This window comes from Oncorhynchus clarkii, chromosome 2, assembly GCF_045791955.1.
Source record: "Oncorhynchus clarkii lewisi isolate Uvic-CL-2024 chromosome 2, UVic_Ocla_1.0, whole genome shotgun sequence".
NCBI lineage: Eukaryota > Metazoa > Chordata > Actinopteri > Salmoniformes > Salmonidae > Oncorhynchus > Oncorhynchus clarkii.
Window position 1 is genome coordinate 40,533,600 of NC_092148.1, and position 24,285 is coordinate 40,557,884.

At 41.5% G+C, this 24,285-nt stretch overlaps 1 protein-coding gene across 1 annotated transcript in view; it reads right to left on the bottom strand.

The window, feature by feature from the left end:
• The window catches only part of LOC139367949 (SITS-binding protein), a 79,343-nt gene that overhangs the window by 19,581 nt on the left and 35,477 nt on the right, over nt 1-24,285 (bottom strand). Inside the window, exons 3-5 of the mRNA XM_071106367.1 lie at nt 7,336-7,543; nt 6,727-6,877; nt 46-252 (exon numbers count right to left, since the gene is read on the bottom strand). Of these exons, the coding sequence (XP_070962468.1) occupies nt 46-252; nt 6,727-6,877; nt 7,336-7,543 (566 nt within the window). The remainder of the gene's footprint in view (nt 1-45; nt 253-6,726; nt 6,878-7,335; nt 7,544-24,285) is intronic.

Consider the following 24,285-nt stretch of genomic DNA (forward strand, 5'->3'; position numbering starts at 1 on the left):
CCACTCCCCAGAGCAGGTGAGGGTTGGCTGGGCTAGGCTGCTTACCAGTCGCCCCTGTGGGGCTACGGGGAGGCTGAGCCAATAGGCCTCAGTGCCGTCCAGCAGGGACTTGTGGAACTGGGTGGTGTCCACGCTCAGGAACGGGGACAGGGTGATGGAAATGTTTAGAAGCTTGATCAGTGAGAGGTCCCTGAAGTCCCTGGTCTGTCTCTTGGATGTCCCCCTTTTCCTGCTGGCGAGGTAGTCTTGGTCCTGTAGGGAGAGAGAAAGAGATATTGGAGCAGAAGATTGGAAGAGAGACAATGCAGGATATGAACTGGGAACTGAAGAAGACCATGTCGGTCCAAACACTGTGATCATATCACCTAAGCTTCATAACAAAAATTGCGTTTGGGAGCAGCAAATCAGTGAGCGGACTTTTCTTCTCTTCCTTTTTCTTTACTCTTTGAAAATTATAACCTGATTGAAAACAAGATGTTGCCGCTTTGCTTACTGACAAAGTTTCCATTTTTTATTGAAGTTACTTGTTTAGGTAGACCTAATCTTCATCACTTCAATAAATACATGTCAAAGTAAGCCAAGTACAAGAACAGCTACAGTATCAAATAATAATAATACTACCGTTGAAACATAACCAAGAAAGGGACACTGAAGGACACCATTGGTTGAAAAGAATAGAAGCTCCACTATTCTAAATTCTACTATTGAGTAAAGTAGCTGACTCATGCTGCCTTTGGACTCTATGGCTGCTATAACTACTAAGTAAAGATGTAACTATGGCGATATGACCTCTGCCACGACTGTTTAACATCTCATTGAAATCATCTGGTGATGAGACGTGAGAAAAAAAGGGCGAAGGGGATTTCTGCTTATGTAATGGCATAACTAAGAAAGCCTTTTTATAAAAGTTGACCTTTTGAGCTTGACCCCATGAGGTCAACCACTACACAGTAATTATTACACTTTTTGCCTATGTAGACACTTCATAAGCAAATATCATGAAGGGTGGAAAAAGGGTTGTACCGCATTTGACAGAGCAACAGATGTAAGGACTGAGTATAGCTTGTAAATGTAGCTTGAAAATTATTTGAGAAATATCTACCGATATGTAGTGCTTATAAAGACTTTATGAATGCGCTATAAAGTCTTTAGTCCCTTATAGTATTTATCATACTAGCTAGCTGTAAGTCGCTCTGGATAAGAGCCTGTGCTGAATGACTAGAATGTAAAAGTACAATTGAATAATGCTTATCTAACAAAAATGTATGATCCGATTGCATTTTTTTTGGCCAACCTTTCATTACACAGAGTTTTTTCAGCAATAAAGGCAGAAACCTGGCAGTCTTATTTATATCCCAATTCGCTCTACGCCAAGTGGTTGTTCCAACTCAAGAGTCCGTTGTATAAAGCTAATATGGAAACTAGAAAATAAAACTTGTGGCTTGACTGATAACTCATGAATACTTGTAAAAACATAACGAGAGAGAAGCATAGTCCTTGCAGCAATTCATTGTTGCCGTTCACATTCACACTTACGCTACTTTGCCAATCGTGCCAAAGTTTCCATGCGCTAACTGTACCCTTGGATTATTTTACGTTATTAGCAAAGTGAACTGGGTGGCCTCAGCAACTGTAGAACGCCCTTTGATCAAGTTGAAAAAAAACTTTAAATCCGCTTAAGAGACGCTCTTGTTCTGAATCTAAAAAATATTGTCCTTCTCTTTCTCTCGCAATGTTTGTTTCTCCATTATCCTTATTTTATTTCAATTCTTGGTCTATCTCTCCGTTCCTTACTTTCTCCACCTGTCTCCCTCTCTCCCTCTTTCTCTCTGTTTCTGTCTTTTCCATATCACACCCTCTCTGTCCCTCTATCCGCTCCCTCTCTCTTTTCCCCTCTCTCTCTCTCTCTCTACTCTCTCTCTCTACTCTCTCTATCTTCCCTCCCCATCTCCCTTCCATCTGTGGGAAAGTGACTGTGGAGATGGAACGCGAACCTGGTGTGTTATGATAGACAGTGAATTTAGAATAACAGGAGATGAACTGGCGACTCCTCTCCCATGTAGCTGAGGCAGATCACTGCACTAGCTAGGTGTCAGTTTCAACTAAACTAGTTTCTCTTGGCTCCCTGCCCCGCCTAGCCCAGCCTCAGTCAAACGTCTCGGCTGTCCACCTATCAGCCGGGGGCATAGGACTATTTTTCTTCCTACAGATGTATTTGTTTTAATGAGATGTCAAAGTATTGCAGATACCGGGGGGTAGTACCTGACCAGCACAACCCAACAACTAAGCCGTTACACCAAGATATCAAATCAAATAAATTTTTGTCGAATACGACCTTACTGTGAAATGCGTACTTACAAGCCCTTAACCAACAATGCAGTTTTAAGATAAATAAAATAAACTAAGGTAAAAATAATAATAAATAAAGTAACACAATAAAATAACAAAAATTAAGCTATATACAGAGGGTACTGATACCGAATCAATGTGCGGGGGTACAGGCTAGTAGAGGTAGGGGTAAAGTGACTATGCATGGAAAATATGAGTAGGACTGTAGGACATCTCTTATGACAAAAATAGCTTCTGGACATCAGAACTGCGATTGCTCACTTAAAACTGGACAAAGAGTTCTTCTTCAATGAGTTGGACGGCAGGGATATAATACAGACACCCGACCAGGCCCAGATCTCAGTTATTCGCTGGAGAAGGAAACGCAGATTTCGTGGAAGGAGATCAGGGTGCCTTGTGAGGATCAGGCAACGAGTGGCTAATCTGCCCATGTCTTCAATCCTGCTAGCTAACGTTCAGTTGCTGGAAAATAAATGGGACGAACTAAAAACACGCTCATCCTACCAACGGGACATTAAAAACTGTAATATCTTATGTTTCACCGAGTCGTGGCTGAACGACGACATTAAGAACATACGGCTGGCGGGTTATACACTCTATCGGCAGGACAGAACAGCAGCCTCTGGTAAGACACAGGGCTGGGGCCTATGCATTTATGTAAACAACAGCTGGTGCACGATATCTAAGGACGTCTCAAGGTTTTGCTCGCCGGAGGTAGAGTATCTCATAAGCTGTAGACCACACCATCTACCTAGAGAGTTTTCATCTGTATTTTTCGTAGCTGTCTACATACCCCCACAGACCGATGCTGGCACTAACACCACACTCAATGAGCTGTATTCCGCCATAAGCAAACAGGAAAACTCCTCATCCAGAGGAGACACTCCTACTGGCCTGGGACTTTAATGCACGGAAACTTAAATCAGTTTTACCTAATTTCTATTAGCATAAATGTGCAAAAAAATGTAACAAATTTACTCCACACACAGAGACACGTACAAAGCTCTCCCTTGCCCTCCATTTGGCAAATTTGACCACAATTCTATCCTCCTGATTCCTGCTTACAAGCAAAAAAGAAAGCAGGAAGCACCCGTGACTAGATCAATAAAAAAGTGGTCAGATGAAGCAGATGCTAAGCTACAGGACTGTTTTGCTAGCACAGACTGGAATATGTTCTGGGATTCCTCCGATGGCATTGAGGAGTACACCACATCAGTCATTGGCTTCATCAATAAGTGCATCGATGACGTTGTCCCCACAGTGACCGTACGTACATACACCAACCAGAAGCCATTGATTACAGGCAACATCCGCACTGAGCTAAAGGCTGGAGCTGACGCTTTCAAGAAGCGGGACTCTAATCTGGAAGCTTATAAGAAATCCCGCTATGGCCTCCAACGAACCATCAAACAGGCAAAGCGTCAATACAGGAATAAGATCGAATTGTACTACACCGGCTCCGAGAGCTGCCCAGTGACACGAGCCTACCAATAACTTCTATGCTTGCTTCGAGGCAAGTAACACTGAAACATGCATGAGAGCATTAGCTGCTCCGGCAGACTGTGCTCCGCAGGAGATATGAGAAAGACCTTTAACCTCTCTTGGGTAGGGGGCAGTATTTTCACGTCCGGATGAAAAGCGTGCCCAAAGTAAACTGGCTGTTACTCAGGCCCAGAAGCTAGGATATGCATATAATTGGTCGATTTGGATAGAAATCACTCTAAAGTTTCTAAAACTATTAGAATTATGTATGTGAGTATAACATAACTGATATGGCAGGCAAAACCCAGAGGACAAACCATCCCAAAAAAAGAAAATTCAGCCTACCACTGTTTTCAACGGCTGTCACTTATTTGAAGGCGAAAACCTCCCAGATTGCAGTTCCTAGAGCTTCCCCTAGATGTGAAAATAAGCCAGAAATTGTAGTTTTTCTAGGTGGCTCCCATTTTGGCTGTAGTGTTTCCAAGTGCGTGGAAGAGAGCACGTTCTTTTGTATTTTTCTCCGGTAAAGACAATAACGATTCTCAGTCTTAAATGTTATCGTTTATTTACGTATTAGGGTACCTAAGGTTTGATTATAAACGTTGTTTGACTTGTTTGGAAAAGTTTATTAGTAACGTTTGGGATTAATTTTGTATGCTTTTTGATGGACGGAAACTGGGTGGATTATTGACTGAAGTGCGCCAGCTAAACTGAGTTTTTATGGATATAAAGAAGGACATTATCAAACAAAAGGACCACTCCTTTTGGAGTGCCAACAGAAGAAGATCATCAAAGGTAAGGCATTTATTATATCGCTATTTCTGACTTTCGTGTCGCACCTGCCTGGTTGAAATTTGTTTTTCATGCTTTTGTATGTGGGGCGCTGTCCTCAGATAATCGCATGGTGTGATATCGTCGTAAATCCTTTTTGAAATCTGACACAGCGGCTGGATTAACAAGAAGTTACGCTTTATTTTGATGTATTACACTTGTGATTTTATGAAAGTAAAATTTTTATAATTCTGTAGTGAATTATTTCGCGCCCTGCAATTTCACTGGATGTTGGCCAGGTGGGACGCTACCGTCCATAAGAAGTTAAACAGGTAAAAATTCACAAGGGCACAGGGCCAGATGGATTACCAGGACGTGTACTCCGAGCATGCGCTAACCAACTGGCAAGTGTCTTCACTGACATTTTCAACCTCTCCCTGTCTGAGTCTGTAATACCAACATGTTTCAAGCAGACCACCATAGTCCCTGTGCCCAAGAACACTAAGGTAACCTGCCTAAATGACTACCGACCTGTAGCACTCGCATCTGTAGCCATGAACTGCTTTGAAAGGCTGGTCATGGCTCACATCAACACCACTGTCCCAGAAACCCTAGACCCACTCCAATAAGCATACCGCACCAACAGATCCACAGATGATGCAATCTCTATTGGACTAAACACTGCCCTTTCAAACCTGGACAAAAGGAACACCTTTGTGAGAATGCTATTCACTGACTACAGCTCAGCGTTCAACACCATAGTGCCCTCAAAGGTCATCACTAAGCTAAGGAACCTGGGACTAAACACTTCCCTCTGCAACTGGATCCTGGACTTCCTGATGAGCCTCCCCCAGGTGGTAAGGGTAGGTAACAACACATCCGCTACGCTGATCCTCAACACGGGGGCCCCTCGGGGGTGCGTGCTCAGTCCCCTCCTGTACTCCCTGTTCACTCATGACTGCAATGACAACAACCTCTTCCTCAACGTGATCAAGACAAAGGAGATGATTGTGGACAACAGGAAAAGGAGGACCGAGCACGCCCCCATTCTCATCGGTGGGGCTGTATAGTTCCTTGGCGTCTACATCACCAACAAACTAACATGGTCTAAGCACACCAAGACAGTCATGAAGCAGGCACGACTAAACCTATTCCCCCTCAGGAGACTGAAAAGATTTGGCATGGGTTCTCAGATCGTCAAAAGGTTTTACAGCTGCACCATCGAGGGCATTCTTCACGATTAAAGTCTTATGGCTTGTGGGTAGAAGCTGTTAAGGAGCCTTTTGGACTTAGACTTAGCGCTCCTCTACCACTTGCCGTGTGGTAGCAGAGAGAACAGTCTATGATTTGGGTGACTGGAGTCTTTGACAATTCTTTAGGCCTTCCTCTGGCACCACCTAGTATATAGGTTCAGGATGGCAGGAAGTGTGAGCCAGTGATGTACTGGGCTGTACACACTACCCTCTGTTGTGCCTCACGGTCGGATGGCGAGCAGTTGACATACCAGGCGGTGATGCAACCGGTCAGGATGCTCTCAACTTTTTGAGGATCTGGGGACCCATGCCAAAAATGTTCAGTCTCCTGAGGGGGAAAGGCATTGTCGTGCCCTCTTCACGACTTTCTTGGTGTGTTTGGACCATGATAGTTTGTTGGTGATGTGGACACCAAGAAACTTGAATCTCTCGACCCGCTCCACTACAGCCCCATCGATGTGAATGGGGGCGTGTTCAGCCCTCCTTTTTCTGTAGTCCATGATCATCTTCTTTGTCTTGCTCACGTTGAGGGAGGGGTTGTTGTCCGGGCACCACAAACACACATCCGAACTTCTCAATTTGTTTGTGAGGTGCTGTTGGGCTAATAAAGTTTGCTATCCTACCCCATATTTTGAAAAACCTTTTTGGGGGTAGCCTTTTTGGGGGTAGCCCCTGGACCCACTCAAACCTGGGTCCAGCGACTGTCAATCAAACACCTAGGAGGGTCAAAATGAAGATGAGGGAGGAGGAGACGGTAACACTTTATTTTTCAGGCCGCTGCTTACCAGGTAGTTAATTAGAAACGGCTTGTTATAATGGTAACCATTTGGGTTGAATTCATTGACGTAAGGAGAGGAGAGAAGGGACATACCATGTCTGCGAGGAGGGCGGTGGAATGTTCGTTGAGGCTGATGGCCCCCTCTCCCAGCTGGTGTCTCCTCAGACGGTTGGAGAAGGTCCTCAACTCCCTCTCTACCTTTGGCCCTGAGTCCACACTGGCCAGAAGCTTCCAGAAAGGCAACCTGGATGGGGGACGGATGGACAGACAGATAGATATTTGGTCAAGTAGACCGAAATTCTAACTTGAGATCACATGCATACGTTTTTGACATCAATGCGTTATGCATCAATTATGCGACTGCTGAGTTAAAGCACAGGCATCTCAAGTTAGGATTCCAACTGAAATGGACATTTGTGAGATCTCGTTGGGTTTCAAACAATCCGCGCTAGCTGACACCCACATAGCTGGTGTCCTGGCAGTGTTGGAAGTGGAACTGCGTTAGAGCTGTCATATCCATAAGCGGCTACCGGAGTTATACCAATCGTAGGCATTGCCTGTGGATGCATCTAGTCGTGTTATGAATAGGTAATGATCTCCATCCATAAGTTATCACACATAGCTAGATTTTATGTTAAATGTCCACTGTCATCTAAATGAAATGTAATACAATTTAGGAAGACGAAGATGAGGGAGTTGTACCATAAGACGTCCATGTTGGGCAGCTCCCTGCTGGGCGATGAGAGCTGCTGCAGCGCCTCCTGGTGTACAGCCCTGATGTTGTGGCCCACGCACACAGTGTACTGAAGCGGGGTGCGCTCCAGGCTGGAGGGAGACTGCAGGCAAAAATGCTGTCGGCTCTCCATTCCCACCTGAAGAGGAACATCTGGGGACACCAGCACTGCTACACCTGGAGGAGAAAGAGAGAGAGACTCAGGTTAAGATCTATAGTAAATAAATAAGGGATATCAAACCCTAAGTCTTACCAAAGGGAGCTGTATAGGAAAAAGCACTAAAATAAGGTTGCTGCCCTGTTATCGCCAAGCCTGTCTCTCCTTTCTGGGGAGGTTCACATTGCTTGGAAGGCAGCCACGGTTCATCCTTTATTTAAAGGGGGAGATAAAGCTGATCCTAACTGTTATAGGCCTATTTCTATTTTGCCCTGTTTAAAGTGTTGAAAAAACGTGTCAATAATCAACTGAATGGCTTTCTTGATGTCTATAGCATTCTCTCAGGAATGCAATCTGGTTTCCGCTCAGGTTATGGATGTGTCACTGCAACCTTAAAGGTCCTCAATGAGATGTCACCATTGCCCTTGACTCTAAGTAACGTTGTCCTGATATTTTATTGACTTGGCCAAAGCTTTTGATACGGTAGACCATTCCATTCTTGTGGGCTGGCTAAGGAGTATTGGTGTCTCTGAGGGGTCTTTGGGCCGGTTTGCTAACTACCTCTCTCAAAGAGTGCAGTGTATAATGTCAGATATTCTGCTTTCTCAGCCACTGCCTGTCACCAAGGGAGTACCCCAAGGCTCGATCCTAGGCCCCGCGCTCTTCCCAATCTACATCAACAACATAGTTCAGGCAGTAGGAAGCTCTCTCATCCATTTATATGCAGATGATACAGTCTTATACTCAGCTGGCCCCTCCCCAGATTTTGTGTTAAATGCTCTACAACAAAGCTTTCTTAGTGTCCAACAAGCTTTCTCTACCCTTAACCTTGTCCTAAATACCTCCAAATCAAATGTAATGTGGTTTGGTAAGAAGAATACTCCTCTTCCCACAGATGTTATTACTACCTCTGACGGTTTAGAGCTTGAGGTAGTCAGTCACCTCATACAAGTACAGTCGTGGTCAAAAGTTTTGAGAATGACACAAATATTAATTTTAACAACGTCTGCTGCCTCAATTTGTATGATGGCAATTTGCATATACTCCAGAATGTTATGAAGAGTGATCAGATGAATTGCAATTAATTGCAAAATCCCTCTTTGCCATGCAAATGAACTGAATCCCCAAAAAACATTTCCACTGCATTTCAGCCCTGTAACAAAAAGACCAGCTGACATCATGTCAGTGATTCTCTCGTTAACACAGGTGTTGACGAGGACAAGTGTTGACGAGGACAAGGCTGGGGATCACTCTGTCATGCTGACTTCGAATAACAGACTGGAAGCTTCAAAATGATGGTGGTTCTTGGAATCGTTGTTCTTCCTCTGTCAATCATGGTTAACTGCAAGGAAACACGTGCTGTCATCATTGCTTTGCACAAAAAGGGCTTCATTGCTGCCAGTAAGATTGCACCTAAATCAATCATTTATTGGATCATCAAGAACTCCAAGGAGAGTGGTTAAATTGTTGTGAAGAAGGCTTCAGGGCGGCCAAGAAAGTCCAGCAAGCACCAGGACCATCTCCTAAAGTTGATTCAGCTGCTCAGGAATGGCAGCAGGCAGGTGAGAGTGCATCAAAGAAGGGCAGCAAAGAAGCCACTTCTCTCTAGGAAAAACATCAGGGACAGACTGATATTTTGCAAAAGGTACAGGGATTGGACTGCTGAGGACTGGGGTACAGTCATTTTCTCTGATGAATCCCCTTCCCGATTGTTTGGGGCACCCGGAAAAAAGCTTGTCCAGAGAAGACAAGGTGAGCGCTACCATCAGTCCTGTGTCATGCCAACAGTAAAGCATCCTGAGACCACTCATGTGTGGGGTTGCTTCTTAGCCAAGGGAGTGGGCTCACTCACAATTTTGCCGAAGAACACAGCCATGAATAAAGAATGGTACCAACACGTCCTCCAAGAGCAACTTCTCCCAACCATCCAGGAACAGTTTGGTGATGAACAATGCCTTTTCCAGCATGATGGAGCACCTTGCCATAAGGCAAAAGTGATAACTAAGTGTCTCGGGAAACAAAACATCGATATTTTGGGTCCATGGCCAGGAATCTCCACAGACCATAATTCCATCGAGAACTTGTGGCGAGGCGGGTGGACAAACAAAAACGCACAAATTCTGACAAACTCCAAGCATTGATTTTGCAAGAATGGGCTGCCATCAGTCAGGATGTTACCTAGAAGTTAATTGACAGCATGCCAGGGCAGATTGCAGAGGTCTTGAAAAAGAAGGGTCAACACTGCAAATATTGACTCTTCGCATCAACTTCATGTAATTGTCAAAAAAAAAAGCCTTTGACACTTATGAAATGCTTGTAAATATACATCAGTATTCCATAGTAACATCTGACAAAAATATCTAAAGACACTGAAGCAGCAAACTTTGTGGAAATTAATATATTTTTTTCATTCTCAACACTTTTGGCCACGACTGAACTTGGGAGTATTGCTAGACGGTGCACTGTCCTTCTCTCAGCACATATCAAAGCTGCAGGCTAAAGTTAAATCTAGATTTGGTTTCCTCTATTGTAATCGCTCCTCATTCACCCCAGCTGCCAAAATAACCCTGATACAGATGACCATCCTACCTATGCAAGATCACAGAGACATAATTTATAGACCAGCAGGTAAGGGTGCACTCGAGCGACTAGATGTTCTTTACCATTCGGCCATCAGATTTGCCACCAATGCTCCTTATAGGACACATCTCTACTCTCTACTCCACTTTAAACGGGTCATCTCTGTATACCCGTCGCAAGACCCACTGGTTGATGCTTGTTTAAAAAGCCCTCTTAGGCCTCACTCCCCCCTATCTGAGATATCTTCTGCAGCCCTCATCCGCCACATACAACACCTGTTCTGCCAGTCACATTCAGTTAAAGGTCCCCAAAGCACACAAATCCCTGGGTTGCTCCTCTTTTCAGTTCGCTGCAGCTAGCGACTGGAGCGAGCTGCAAGAAACACTCAAACTGGACAGTTTTATCTCAATCTCTTCATTCAAAGACTCAATCATGGACACTCTCACTGACAGTTGTGGCTGATTTATGTGATGTTTTATTTTCTCTACCTTCTTGCCCTTTGTGCTGTTGTCTGTGCCCAATAATGTTTGTACCCTGTGCTGCTGCCATGTTGCGTTGCCACCATGTTGTTATGTTGTGATGCTACCATGCTGTGTTGTCAAGTGTTGCTGCCTTGCTATGTTGTTGTCTTAGGTCTGTCTTTATGTAGTGTTGTGTTGTCTTTCTTGTTGTGAGTTTTGTGAGTATTGTCCTATATTTATATTGTATTTATTTATTTTAATCCCAGGACCCGTCCCCACAGGGGGCCTTTTGACTTTTGGTAGGCCGTCATTGTAAATAAGAATTTGTTCTTTAACTGACTTGCATAGTAAAATAAAGGTTAAATAATAAATAAAAACAGAGAGAGAGAAGGAAATACATTTCTGGCATGCATGAGACAGGGGTTGAATCCCTGTCTACCCTTCACTCTGCATCTCCTGCTCACCATTAGAAACTCATTTGATGATAGAGAAATAGAGAGGGAGGATGAGCACAATCATTAAAGGGAGTGAGTCATTTTTATTTATTTAACTAGGCAAGTCAGTTAAGAACAAATTCTTATTTTCAATGACAGCCTAGGAATGGGTTTAACTGCCTTGTTCAGGCACAGAACAACAGATTTATTTTACCTTGTCAGCTCAGGGATATGAACTTGCAACCTTGCGGTTACTAGTTCTATGCTCTAACCACTAGGCTACGCTGCCACCCCGGGTTAAGAGACCCACAACATATAGAGCAACATATACACATTGTCTAAATCAGCCACAGCTAAAGTATTTGAACGTATTTGACATAATGTGTTAGATGCAGGTTTGCCGCTGACAATGCTTCTCAAATGGTGCATCGTGTTTAGTTCCTATTGGGTTGTACCTGTTTTGCGACTGCCTATTCACATTTGTTTTGTTTACCTGATGGGTCACCAGAGAACTGTGAGTCACAAATCACGATGCAGGAACATTTGAGAGTCACAGGCTCGGAAATGACAGTGCCAGTGAAATGACATAGTGTGAGAGAGCGAGAGGGGTGACATAATGTGTGAGAGAGAAGACGAGAAAGGTGTTGTGGCAAGGGTGGGGGAGTGGGTGGTAGAGTCAGCTGATCTCAGTGCATGGTAGTGGGAAAAGCATCTTTAGGATGATATCTAGGGGCTCAATATCAATCCAACCCCCATTGGGGTATTCACGCTTAGTCAAATATACTCAAATACTGGTCTTGGGTACTGTGCAAAAACCTCCAACTACTTCCAGTTACACTCCCCTACAGTAGGTGCCCCATCATACATCCTTTCATAGTGCTCCATTCTGCTCAACTAACCAAGCAACCACAATCTTAAACCCCCTAAATTCGATGCCACGCCATCACAGAGATCTAATTAGCATGATCACAATCTGTCAGTTTAAGCTAGAGATCTGTTTTTTTTTGCATTGGATGAGTCTCAATCCACCGCATCTGCATATGTCGCACTTCTGTATTTAGAGTGAAAGGTGACAGTGCTAGAGCAGTGTTTGTCAGACCATGAGACATCCCGAAAATTGGTTTTCTCACAAAGTCTTTTCCTCTATGGAAAGAAGAGACTCTCACAAACACCATGGTGTTCTGTGTTTTCTCTATGACCCCGACAAGCGTCTTGGGACTAGTCTGAAGTCGGTATAGCCGATCTGCCATCTTCTATCTGTAGCATATACTGTACATGTCAGTTGTTTTGCTCTAGGATGGCCACAGGCCTCACAAGACTCAAGACTCATCTAAAGGTCCCCCGGTACCAGTTGAAAAAATTAATGGAAATATATATGGAGACTGTTTAGTTCCACAAATAAGGGGTTAAATACATGTGTAAAAACACACACACACACACACATACATACATGTATATATATATATATATATATATATATATATATATATATATATATATATATATATCTATATATCTATATATATATATATCTATATATATATATATATATCTATATATATATATATATATATATATATATATATATATATACATATATATAGTTGACTGGTTTCAGGCATATGTCACGTGTAAAAATGTGTTTTTTGGCAGAAATACCTTCTGGAACATGTAAACTTTCATGTACCTTAACCTCTCTTGGGTAGGGGGCAGTATTTTCACATCCAACTGCCTGTTACTCAGGCCCAGAAGCTAGGATATGCATATAATTGGTAGATTGAATAGAAAACACTCTAAAGTCTCTAAAACTGTTAAAATAATGTCTGTGAGTATAACAGAACTGACATGGCAGGCGAAAACCCAAGGACAAACCATCCTCCCCCAAAAGAATTCAGCCTACCACTATTTTATTATAAGCAAAGTCCTCCCAGATTGCAGATCCTAGGGCCTCCACTAGATGTCAACAGTCTTTAGCAAGAGCTTCATGCTGGTTTTTGGAAAAATGAGCCAGAAATTGTTGTTTTTCTAGGTGGGTCCCATTTTGCCTGTAGTGTTTCCAAGCGCGTGAATGAGAGCGCATTCTTTGGTATTTTTCTCTGGTAAAGACAATAACGATTCTCCGTCTTAAATTTGTATCATTTATTTACGTATTAGGGTACCTAAGGTTTGATTATAAACGTTGTTTGACTTGTTTGGAAAAGTTTATTAGTAACGTTTGGGATTCATATTGTATGCATTTTGATGGAGGGAAACTGGGTGGATTATTGACTGAAGCGCGCCAGCTAAACTGAGTTTTTATGGATATAAAGAAGGACATTATCGAACAAAAGGACCATTTGTGATGTTACGGGGACCTTTTGGAGTGTCAACAGAAGAAGATCATCAAAGGTAAGGCATTTTTTATATCGCTATTTCTGACTTTCGTGTTGCACCTGTCTGGCTGAAATATGTTTTTCATGCTTTTGTATGTGGGGCGCTGTCCTCAGATAATCGCATGGTGTGATTTTGCCGTAAATCATTTTTGAAATCTGACACAGTGGCTGGATTAACAAGAAGTTAAGCTTTATTTTGATGTATTACACTTGTGATTTTATGAAAGTTAAATATTTATAATTCTGTAGTTTGAATTTGGCGCTCTGCAATTTCACCGGATGTTGGCCATCTGTAAATACAAATACAATTGTTAAATTACACGCCTACTTGGTTTAGCCACAGAAAAAGGAAGCAATCTTCCCGCTAGCCATGATTGTATGAGATAATGGCTTCTGTCTATAATGAGATGCTCAGTTGTTGTAGGTTAAACTTTCAAACTGAGATTTTAAAAAAAGATATCTATCCACCTTCTGGAGGACTGAGTTTTAAAATCAGTGGAATGCCCGTTGGAAGCAGAGTACGATAGCTAAGGAGATGGAGAAAATTCAGGCGTTTGATTGCAAATGTGGAGGGAGTCGAAAAGAGAACACAGAAGGCTGTTGTATAAAACACCTGTCTCCGGATTACATCTTCAAACTAAAGGCAACCATGGCATCCGCGATAGAGAAGGAGAAGCCTTCATCTATGTTAATAGGAAAAAGAGCAAAATTTAGCAAAATGTTCAGATATTATAAGTTTCTAATTTTGTCAGAAAGTAATTTTTAATTCATGCGTACTGTTAGCTACCTAGCTAACTTTAACTGGCTGGCTCGCTAGCTAATGTTACATGATTCATGCAGGGTAGTAATGTTATGAGTTTGGATTATGGTTCATTGTTTAGCTAGCTAGCTACATGTCTATACAAAAGACTCCACTATGCAAGTAACCATTTCACTGTACCGTTTACACCTTCTGTATCCTGTCCATGGGAGAAATAAACTTAGATTTTATTTGATATAGTGTGTGCTTACCAGAGACAGTAATGTGAAGAACAACAGGACCTGCACCAAATTCAAATCAGGATACGTTAGGCCAACGACACGGTGTCCCATGTTCTAAAATTCTCTGTTAGAATCCCCTGCTATTATTTCTTCACTCACAACTGTAAGCTATTTTCTTATTATCCTTGGTATAGCTTAGTAGAACCCCCCTGTTATTCAATGTGTTTGTATGGGCTAATAGCAGTAAGGCCCCATTTAAAAATATATATATATATTTGTATTATTTGTTTTTATAATTCTAAATTAAAAATCAAATAGCAAAATTTTCCTTGGTATGACACTCCATTTAGCTTAGTAGAACTTCCCAGCTTAGACAGGGCTTAAACTTTTATGGGTTTTAAGGGATAGTTGACTTTAGTTGAAGTTAAATCTTATTTCTGAATAAGTGTTATTTCTAAACCATTTTGAAGTTGGAAAGCAGGTTATTTTAACTCGTTTCGCCAAGGCAATTCACAAAAATGACTAAATAACCGGCTAATGAACTTGGTTTGGTTTGCTGCCACCTAGGCAAATAAAAAATATAAACTTTCAGTTTTTAAGAAATCCACAACAAAGTACACGTTAACAGACCATTTTTCTACCCAGCAAAATCAAATCTACTTAATTTCGCTATTGCTTTCTTAAAACAGTTAACCTACAGCATATCTTTCTGTACTCTCATATCCTCTCTCTCTCCCTCACTCCTGTTTGTATGTATGGTGTTCATGTGAAATGAGATTATGTGAACCAGATAATTGTGTCCACAGATGTAGCTGCCCTACCAGGAATGCCTCCTGCCTCTCAGGTTACCTCCCTTCTCACCTCACCCCAACCAACCTCCTTTCCACCATCCATGTCTCTACCAGGTCTCTCTTATGAAACTATTCCATGCCCTGCCCCATACACCAGGACAGAATCCTATATAGTTACCACTGATCTAAGGTCATTTTTGCATTTCCCCACCATTATGGTTTAGGTTATAATCATGGGAGGGTAGGCTAATCCTAAATCTGTGCCTAACTAAGGTCATTTAGGCCGTGTCCGAGAGTCCAAGAACCCTGAGAACAGAGCTCCTTAAGACTCAAATGTGAGTCTCTCTTGTTTCAATGGCTTTACTGTGATCACGTCGGCAATTGATCACAATAAGATCAGATGAATAGTCTGCTGTACATGCTGTACTATATTATATGCCAGGTGATCAGAAAAAAATAGCAGTGGCTCTGATTGTTGCTGTGTAACAACAAGGACTATTCTCTCTAACTCACAACATGACTATGCTGATGGATTTCTCTGTCATTATGCGTACTCCAATGCTCCAACAACACAGTACCTTGACATATATGTTTTACTTCATTCAAAAATTCTAATATCAAATTGCCAATAAATACATGAATTATTCGGTCCGGCACCTCATGGGAAGTGAAACGCCTCAGACCACAAACATTTTCTCAGTGTGGTCCGAAAGCATGGTACAAAATGAGTTAATACATTTTCAATAAAATAACAGTGATGGCGCGAGCATGTGTGTGCAATGGAGAATGTCAAAGGGATAGTGGTAACACTTCAGCCGCCTTTCCCAAGGTATTAAGTCACCACCCCACTCTTAATGACCAAATACATTGCATTTCTTAAGTTTTAATTGTGGATCAGCATCTAAATATAACGTCTACAGGCACCCAAATTGATTATGGGTAACTATTTCAGTCCACTTTAAGCACTAATGGTACTCACGTTAACTATACTGTAATTGGGTTCATATTTTAAACTGATACTTAACGATATGACGTTGCCGGATGAAATGCTGATGAGAGATGTTACACTTGCAAGAAATATATGTGCATGGGTGCGCTTCCTACTGCTGCAAAGTGATAGCTGTGGGACCAAAACAGCAGAGAAAGTTTAGCGTTGTGATTCATATTCTTCATTGTTGCAGAAATCAGATGATATTACTATTTACTTCATGCATCGCTGACTCTATCTTTAAAACAGGTATTATTTATATTTGTCGTTGTTGCAGAAATCGGATGATTTTACTGTTTACTTCATGCATTTCTACTTTTAAAACAGGTATTATTTAAGTATCAGTACTCAGTAGAAAAGAGGTGGCAATACTCTGTACTGTTTAGTATGAAAAAAGTATGAACACCGTTGAAAAGTTTGAACTTGAGTCACCGACAACAAACACTGGCAATCCATAAAGGAAGGAAGAGGAAAGGAGAAGACGAAGTGTACAAATATGTCACACAGCTGTGTGTGTGTGTGTGTGTGTGTGTGTGTGTGTGTGTGTGTGTGTGTGTGTGTGTGTGTGTGTGTGTACCCTTTGACTTATTCCACATTTTGTGTCACAGCCTGAATTAAAAATGGATAAAAAAAATATATATCACCTTTATACACACAATACCCCATAATGACAAAGTGAAAACAATACAGAAATATCTCATTTACGTAAGTATTCACACCATTGAGTAAATTAATGTTAGAATCACATTTGTAAGCGATTACAACTGAGTCTTTCTGAGTCTCTAAGAGCTTTGCACACTGGATTTTGCAATAACGGTAAAATAAGAAAATTAATTTAATATTTAAACATGACAAGGTGACTGGTAATATGGCAGAATATAAACAGTGTAGTTATTCACTCCGCAAGGCAATCAAACAAGCTAAACGTCAGTATAGAGATAAAGTGGAGTAGCAATTCAATGGCGGCAGGGTAGCCTAGTGGTTAGAGCGTTGGACTAATAACCAGAAGGTTGCAAGTTCAAACCCCCGAGCTGACAAGGTCATCTGTCATTCTGCCCCTGAACAGGCAGTTCACCCACTGTTTCTAGGCCGTCATTGAAAATAAGAGTTTGTTCTTAACTGATGTGCCTAGTTAAATAAATAAAATAAAAAATGAAGTAGGGACTATAGACAATCATGTAAAAACCTCACAAACTTTTACAGAATTGAAAGAAGATGGGCTGTATCAACGCCTGGAATGGCAACTGCACCGCCCACAACCGCAAGGCTCTCCAGAGGGTGGCGCTGGTCTGCCCAACGCATTACCGGGGGCAAACTACCCACCCTTCAGGACACCTACAATGTGGCGCTGGTCTGCCCAACGCATTACCGGGGGTAAACATCATCAAGGACATCAACCACCCGAGCCTGTCATCCAGAAGGTGAGGTCAATACAGGTACATCAAAGTTGGGACAGCTGGTTTACAGCAAACTTTAAGTCATACCAGAGTCATACCACCGTCATACCACAGATTCAAAATTGGATTGAGGTCTGGGCTTTGACTAGGCCATTCCAAGACATGTAAATGTTTCCCCTTAAAACATTTGAGTGTTGCTTTAGCAGTATGCTTAGGGTCATTGTCCTGCTGGAAGGTGAACCTCCATCCCAGTCTCAAATCTCTGGAAGACTGAAACAGGTTTCCCTCAAGAATTTCCCTGTATTTAGCGCCATCCATCATTCCTTCAATTCTGACCAGTTTCCCAGTCCCTGTCAATGAAAAACATCCCCACAGCATGATGCTGCCACCACCATGCTTCACTGTGGGGATGGTGTTCTCAGGGTGATGAGAGGTGTTGGGTTTGTGCCAGACATAGCGTTTTCCTTGACGGCCAAAAAGCTCAATTTTAGTCTCACCTGACCAGAGTACCTTCTTCCATATGTTTGGGGAGTCTCCCACATGCCTTTTGGCAAACACCAAACGTGTTCGGGGTTATCTTTGGTCTCTTTGTTGCGTCTCTGATTAATGCCCTCCTTGCCTGGTTCGTGAGTTTTGGTGGGCGGCCCTATCTTGGCAGTTTTGTTGTTCTGAAGGAAATTGGTTGCACCAGATCTTATTTAGGGACTTCATAGCAAAGGGGGTGAATACATATGCAAGCACCACTTTTCCGTTTTAATTTTTGTTTTTTGAAACAAGTTATTTTTTAAATTTCATTTCACCAATTTGGATTATTTTGTGTATGTCCATTACATGAAATCCAAATAAAAATCTGTTTAAATTACAAGTTGTAATGCAACAAAATAGGAAAAACACCAAGGGGGATGAATACTTTTGCAAGGCACTGTATCTGGCATTACTCATCTCATATATATATAGTATATATATATATATATATATATATATATATATATACTCGTCACGCGAGTATCTGTTTCACCTGTCCTTGTGATTGTCTCCACCCCCTCCAGGTGTCACTTATTTTCCCCGGTGTATTTATCCCTGAACCCGCCTGCCTGACCATTTCTGCCTGCCCTGACCTCGAGCCTGCCTGCCACTCTGTACCTCCTGGACTCTGACCTTGTTATGATCATTTTGCCTGTCCACGACCATTCTCTTGCCTGCCCCCTTGGATACTAATAAATATCAGAGACTCAAACCATCTGCCTCCCGTGTCTGCATCTGGGTCTTACCCTGTGCCCTTATAATACTGTATTCTATACTAATCCTATGGTATCTTAGTCACTTAATGTTTACATATCTGGCATTACTCATCTCATATGTATATACTGTTTCTAATACTATTCTACTGTATCTTAGTCCGTTCAGCTCTGACATCGCTTGTCCATACAGTGGGGCAAACAAAGGGTATATAACAAAGTATTGAGATAAACTTTTGTTATTGACCAAATACTTATTTTCCACCATAATTTGCAAATAAATTCATTAAAAATCCTACAATGTGATTTTCTGGATTTTTTTTCAAATTTTGTCTGTCATAGTTGAAGTGTACCTATGATGAAAATTACAGGCCTCTCTCATCTTTCTAAGTGGGAGAACTTGCACAATTGGTGGCTGACTAAATACTTTTTTGCCCCACTGTATGTATATACTCTTAATTCATTCCTACTTAGATTTGTGTGTCTTGGGAATATGTTGTGTAATTTGTTAGATATTACTTCTTAGATATTACTGCACTATCGGAGCTAGAAGCACAAGCATTTTGCCACACCCGCAATAACATCTGCTAATCACATGTATATGATCACGTGTATGTGGGGGGTGTCCTGTCAGCATGGGGCGTAATGGGGTGGAGTGTGATACAAAATGTTTTAAAAAAGTAACGACAACCTTGTTGTTGTGTGTTCTGTAGAGTCTAGGACAAAAGATTTTCAAGACGTCAGTCAGCGAAACAATGGGGGAGGGGGGGGGATGTATACAAAATAACATTTCAAAATAACTTTGTTGGTCTGGAGAGTATAGGACAGGTGGTGAAGAGCAATGGCACTGGCTAGGTTAGGTTTAGGAGGGTTGAAGTCAACTGAAATCAACTCCATGTTTGTTTTGATGTTCCTTAAAGGTTATTTGGCCACAACAAAAAACATGCACACATGCCCCTAAAGTTAGCTGAAGTTTGTAGTGGCGTTAAAAGAAAATCAAACCATGGATCACAGAATTTCAAGGCCAAGTCATGACCAATTCAACCCCATATTTGGTTTGATACGACATAAAGGTGATTTTAACGTTAAAATAACATGCACACATGCCACTAGCAATCACTTCAATTGATTGTTAGCTAGGTTTGGGTAAATTTAGCAAAAGTTTGTGTCTATTTATGATTTTTCCTGTTCTACAGACTACTTGCAACGTGTGGCTCCATCTAACATGAAGTTGTAAAATCCTGAACTTCCCCTTGAAGTCAACCAAAAAGCTTTTTAGTTATAGTTTTTACATTGCCAAACAGAATCAACTGAAATGCTCGACTGTATTAAAATATGGAAACAAACCCTGTTCTCCTTATGTGAATGGTGTAGTTTCTTTATACTGTCATCATGATCTTATTTGGTCCATAAGTCAAGTAGATGTTTAGGTGCAATACTTGACGGCAAACTATTTCAACATTATTGATTATACTGATTTTTTTTAAGGCTTTATCCCTCTAATTATTCCAGCTGTAGCTATCCCAGTCCTTGCTAATGCCAATTTAACAGTCTTAGATACACTATAGAGTTTAAGTCGAAAATTTACAATAGAGGTGGACCGATTAATCGGAATGGTCGATTAATTAGGGCCGATTTCAAGTATTCATAACAATCGGAAATAGATTTGCCGATTTTTTTTTTTTTTTAAGTATTTATTTATTTTTTCTATACCTTTATTTAACTAGGCAAGTCAGTTAAGAACACATTCTTATTTTCAATGACGGCCTAGGAACGGTGGGTTAACTGCCTCTTTCAGGGGCAGAACGACAGATTTTCACCTTGTCGGCTCGGGGGATCCAATCTTGCAACCTTACAGTTAACTAGTCCAATGCAATAACGACCTGCCTCTCACTCGTTGCACTCCACAAGGAGACTGCCTGTTACGCGAATGCAGTAAGCCAAGGTAAGTTGCTAGCTAGCATTAAACTTTTATTATAAAAACAATCCATCATAATCACTAGTTATCTACACATGGTTGATGATATTACTAGATATTATCTAGCGTGTCCTGTGTTGCATATAATCTGACTGAGCATACAAGCATACAAGTATCTAAGTATCTGACTGAGCGGTGGTAGGCAGAAGCAGGCACGTAAACATGAATTCAAACAGCACTTTCGTGCGTTTTGCCAGCAACTATTCGTTGTGCGTCAAGCTTTGCGCTGTTTATGACTTCAAGCCTATCAACTCCCGAGATGAGGCGGGTGTAACCGAAGTGAAATGGCTAGCTAGTTAGCGGGGTGCGCGCTAATAGCGTTTCAAACGTCACTCGCTCTGAGACTTCTAGTAGTTGTTCCCCTTGCTCTGCATGGGTAAAGCTGCTTCGATGGTGGCTGTTGTCGTTGTGTTGCTGGTTCGAGCCCAGGGAGGAGCGAGGAGAGGGACGGAAGCTATACTGTTAACTGGCAATACTAAAGTGCCTATAAGAACATCCAATAGTCAAAGGTTAATGAAATACAAATGGTATAGAGGGAAATAGTCCTATAATTCCTATAATAACTACAACCTAAAACTTCTGACCTGGGAATATTGAAGACTCGTGTTAAAAGGAACCACCAGCTTTCACATGTTCTCATGTTCTGAGCAAGGAACTGAAACGTTAGCTTTCTTACATAGCACATATTGCACTTTTACTTTCTTCTCCAACACTTTGTTTTTGCATTATTTAACCCAATTGAACATGTTTCATTATTTACTTGATTCTAAATTGATTTTATTAATGTATTATATTAAGTTAAAATTAGTGTTCATTCAGTATTGTTGTAATTGTCATTATTACAAATACATTTTTTTTTAAATCGTCGGTATCGACTTTTTTGGTCCTCAAATAATCGGTATCGGCGTTGAAAATTCATAATCGGTTGACCTCTAGTTTACATACACCTTAGCCAAATACATTTTGCGTACCATTGTTTGTACAGATGAACGTAGTACCTACAGGCGTTTGGAAATGACTCCCAAGGATGAACCAGACTTGTGGAGGTCTTTTGATTTTCCCATGATGTCAAGCAAAGAGGCACTGAGTTGGAAGGTAGGCCTTGAAATACATCCATAGGTACACCTCCAATTGACTCAAATGATGTCAATTAGCCTATCCGAATCTTCTCAAGCCATGACATAATTTTCAGAAATTTTCCAAGCTGTTTAAAGGCACAGTCAATTTAGTGTATGTAAACTTTTGACCCACTGGAATTGTGATACAGTGAATTATAAGTGAAGTAATCTGTCTGTAAACAATTGTTGGAAAAATAACTTGTGTCATGCACAAAGTTGATGTCCTAACTGACTTGCCAAAACTATAGTTTGTTAACAAGAAATTTGTGGAGTGGTTGAATGACTCCAACCTAAGTGTATATAATCTTCCGATTTCAAACACCCCTTCAAATTTCTGGATACGGCTATTTCAGACACACCCGTTGCTGACAGGTGTATAACATTGTGCACACAGCCATGCAATTTCCATAGACAAACATTGGCAGTAGAATGGCCTTACTGAAGAGCTCAGTGACCTTCAACGTGGCACCGTCATAGGATGCCACCTTTCCAACAAGTCATTTCGTCAAATGTGTGCTCTGCTAGAGCTGCCCCGGTCAACTATAAGTGCTGTTATTGTGACGTGTAAACATCTAGGAGCAACAACAGCTCAGTCGCGAAGTGGTAGGCCACACAAGTTCACAGAATGGGATCGCCGAGTGCTGATTCGCATAGGTTATAAAAAACTTCTGTCCTCGGTTGCAACACTCACTACCGAGTTCCAAACTGAATCTGGAAGCAACGTCAGCACAATAACTGTTCGTCGGGAGTTTCAAAAAATGGTTTCCACGGCCGAGCTCATACAAACCTAATACAAACCTAAGATCATCATGCACAATGCCAAGCGTCGGCATGAGTGGTGTGAAGCTCGCCGCAATTTGACTCTGGAGCAGTGGAAACATGTTCACACTTCACCATCTGGTAGTTTGACGGACAATTCTGGGATTGGTGGATGCCAGGAGAATGCAACCTAACCCAATGCATAGAACCAACTGTAAAGTTTGGTGGAGGAGGAATAATGTTCTGGGGATGTTTTCATGGTTCGGGCTAGGCCCCTTAGTTCCAGTGAAGGGAAATCTGAACTCTAAAGCACATTCTGAATGATTCTGTGCTTCCAACTTTGTGGCAACAATTTGGGGCAGGCCCTTTCCTGTTTCAGCATGACAATGCCCCTGTGCACAAAGCGAGGTCCATACAGAAATGGTTTGTCGAGATCGGTGTGGAAGAACTTGACTGGCCTGCACAGAGTCCTGACCTTAACCCTATCGAACACCTTTGGGATGAATTGGAACTGCAACTGCAAAACAGGCATAATCGCCCAACATCAGTGCCCGACCTCACTAATGATCTTGTGGCTGAATGGAAGCATGTCCACGCAGCAATGTTCCAACATCTAGTGGAAAGCCTTCCAATAATAGTGGAGGCTGTTATAGCAGCAAAGGGGGGACCAACTCCAAATGAATGCCCATGATTTTGGAATAAGATGTTCGACAAGCAGGTGTCCACATACTTTTGGTAATGTAATTTAATTTATAGTTTTTTCAGGGGTCATGACATATAAAGCAAATGCTAATATTAGCTAGTGGATTGCTGTCTCCACTGGTTCATAGAATGCAGGGTCTAACATGTTGCATACATTCAAATAGCATGGACAAATTTGCTATCAATGCGTATCACTTTTATCCTGGTCCTTTATACGTCTGGTCTGAGCTGCCAACTCTTATGTTTTTGTCCTGTGACAACGAAGTTGCATAGATCTGACCTAAACTTATCACAAATCTCTGCATTCCGTGGAAAGGAATAGGAACAGTAAAATGTCACCGATTATGTTGACGTAAGTAAATAGTTTCAAGTTTTATTAGTCATATGTACAGGATACACATGGTATACACCATCCAACAAAATGCTTACTTGCAAACTCCTCGTCAATGCAACAACAATAATAAATAAGAAAATATAAGAATACGAACAAAGTAAATGGTTCAGTAGAATATCAGTTTTAGCATAAGTATAATACAGAAAGGCACAATTTATAGAAAAAATATTTACACGTGTTTTGTGGACACTCTTATAATTAATTAGTGGTGACTCAAGGAACCCCTGGAGTTCCTCAAGGAACCATTGCTAGTCAATGGTTCATATTTGCACCTTCAGTTAGTTGAGGGGTTCTTGGAGGAACCTTTAATGGTTCAATGTAGCATTGGGATCCTGGAGGAACCCTGGAGTGAAGGCATGGCTTAGTAAGGGCGTGACTTTAAGATATTTTTTAAAAATAAATGTTATTCCTGTTCATCTGTTCTGTTCTGTTGTATTGTCCTTTGTCCTAACGTGATGTTAGGGTTGAACACTGACAGTTTTGTAGCCTCAATGAGGCTAACAGAGGCGTATGAGTTTCTCAAGAGCCTATGCAAATCCCAAAGTTGGAATAGTTACCACTTAATAGAT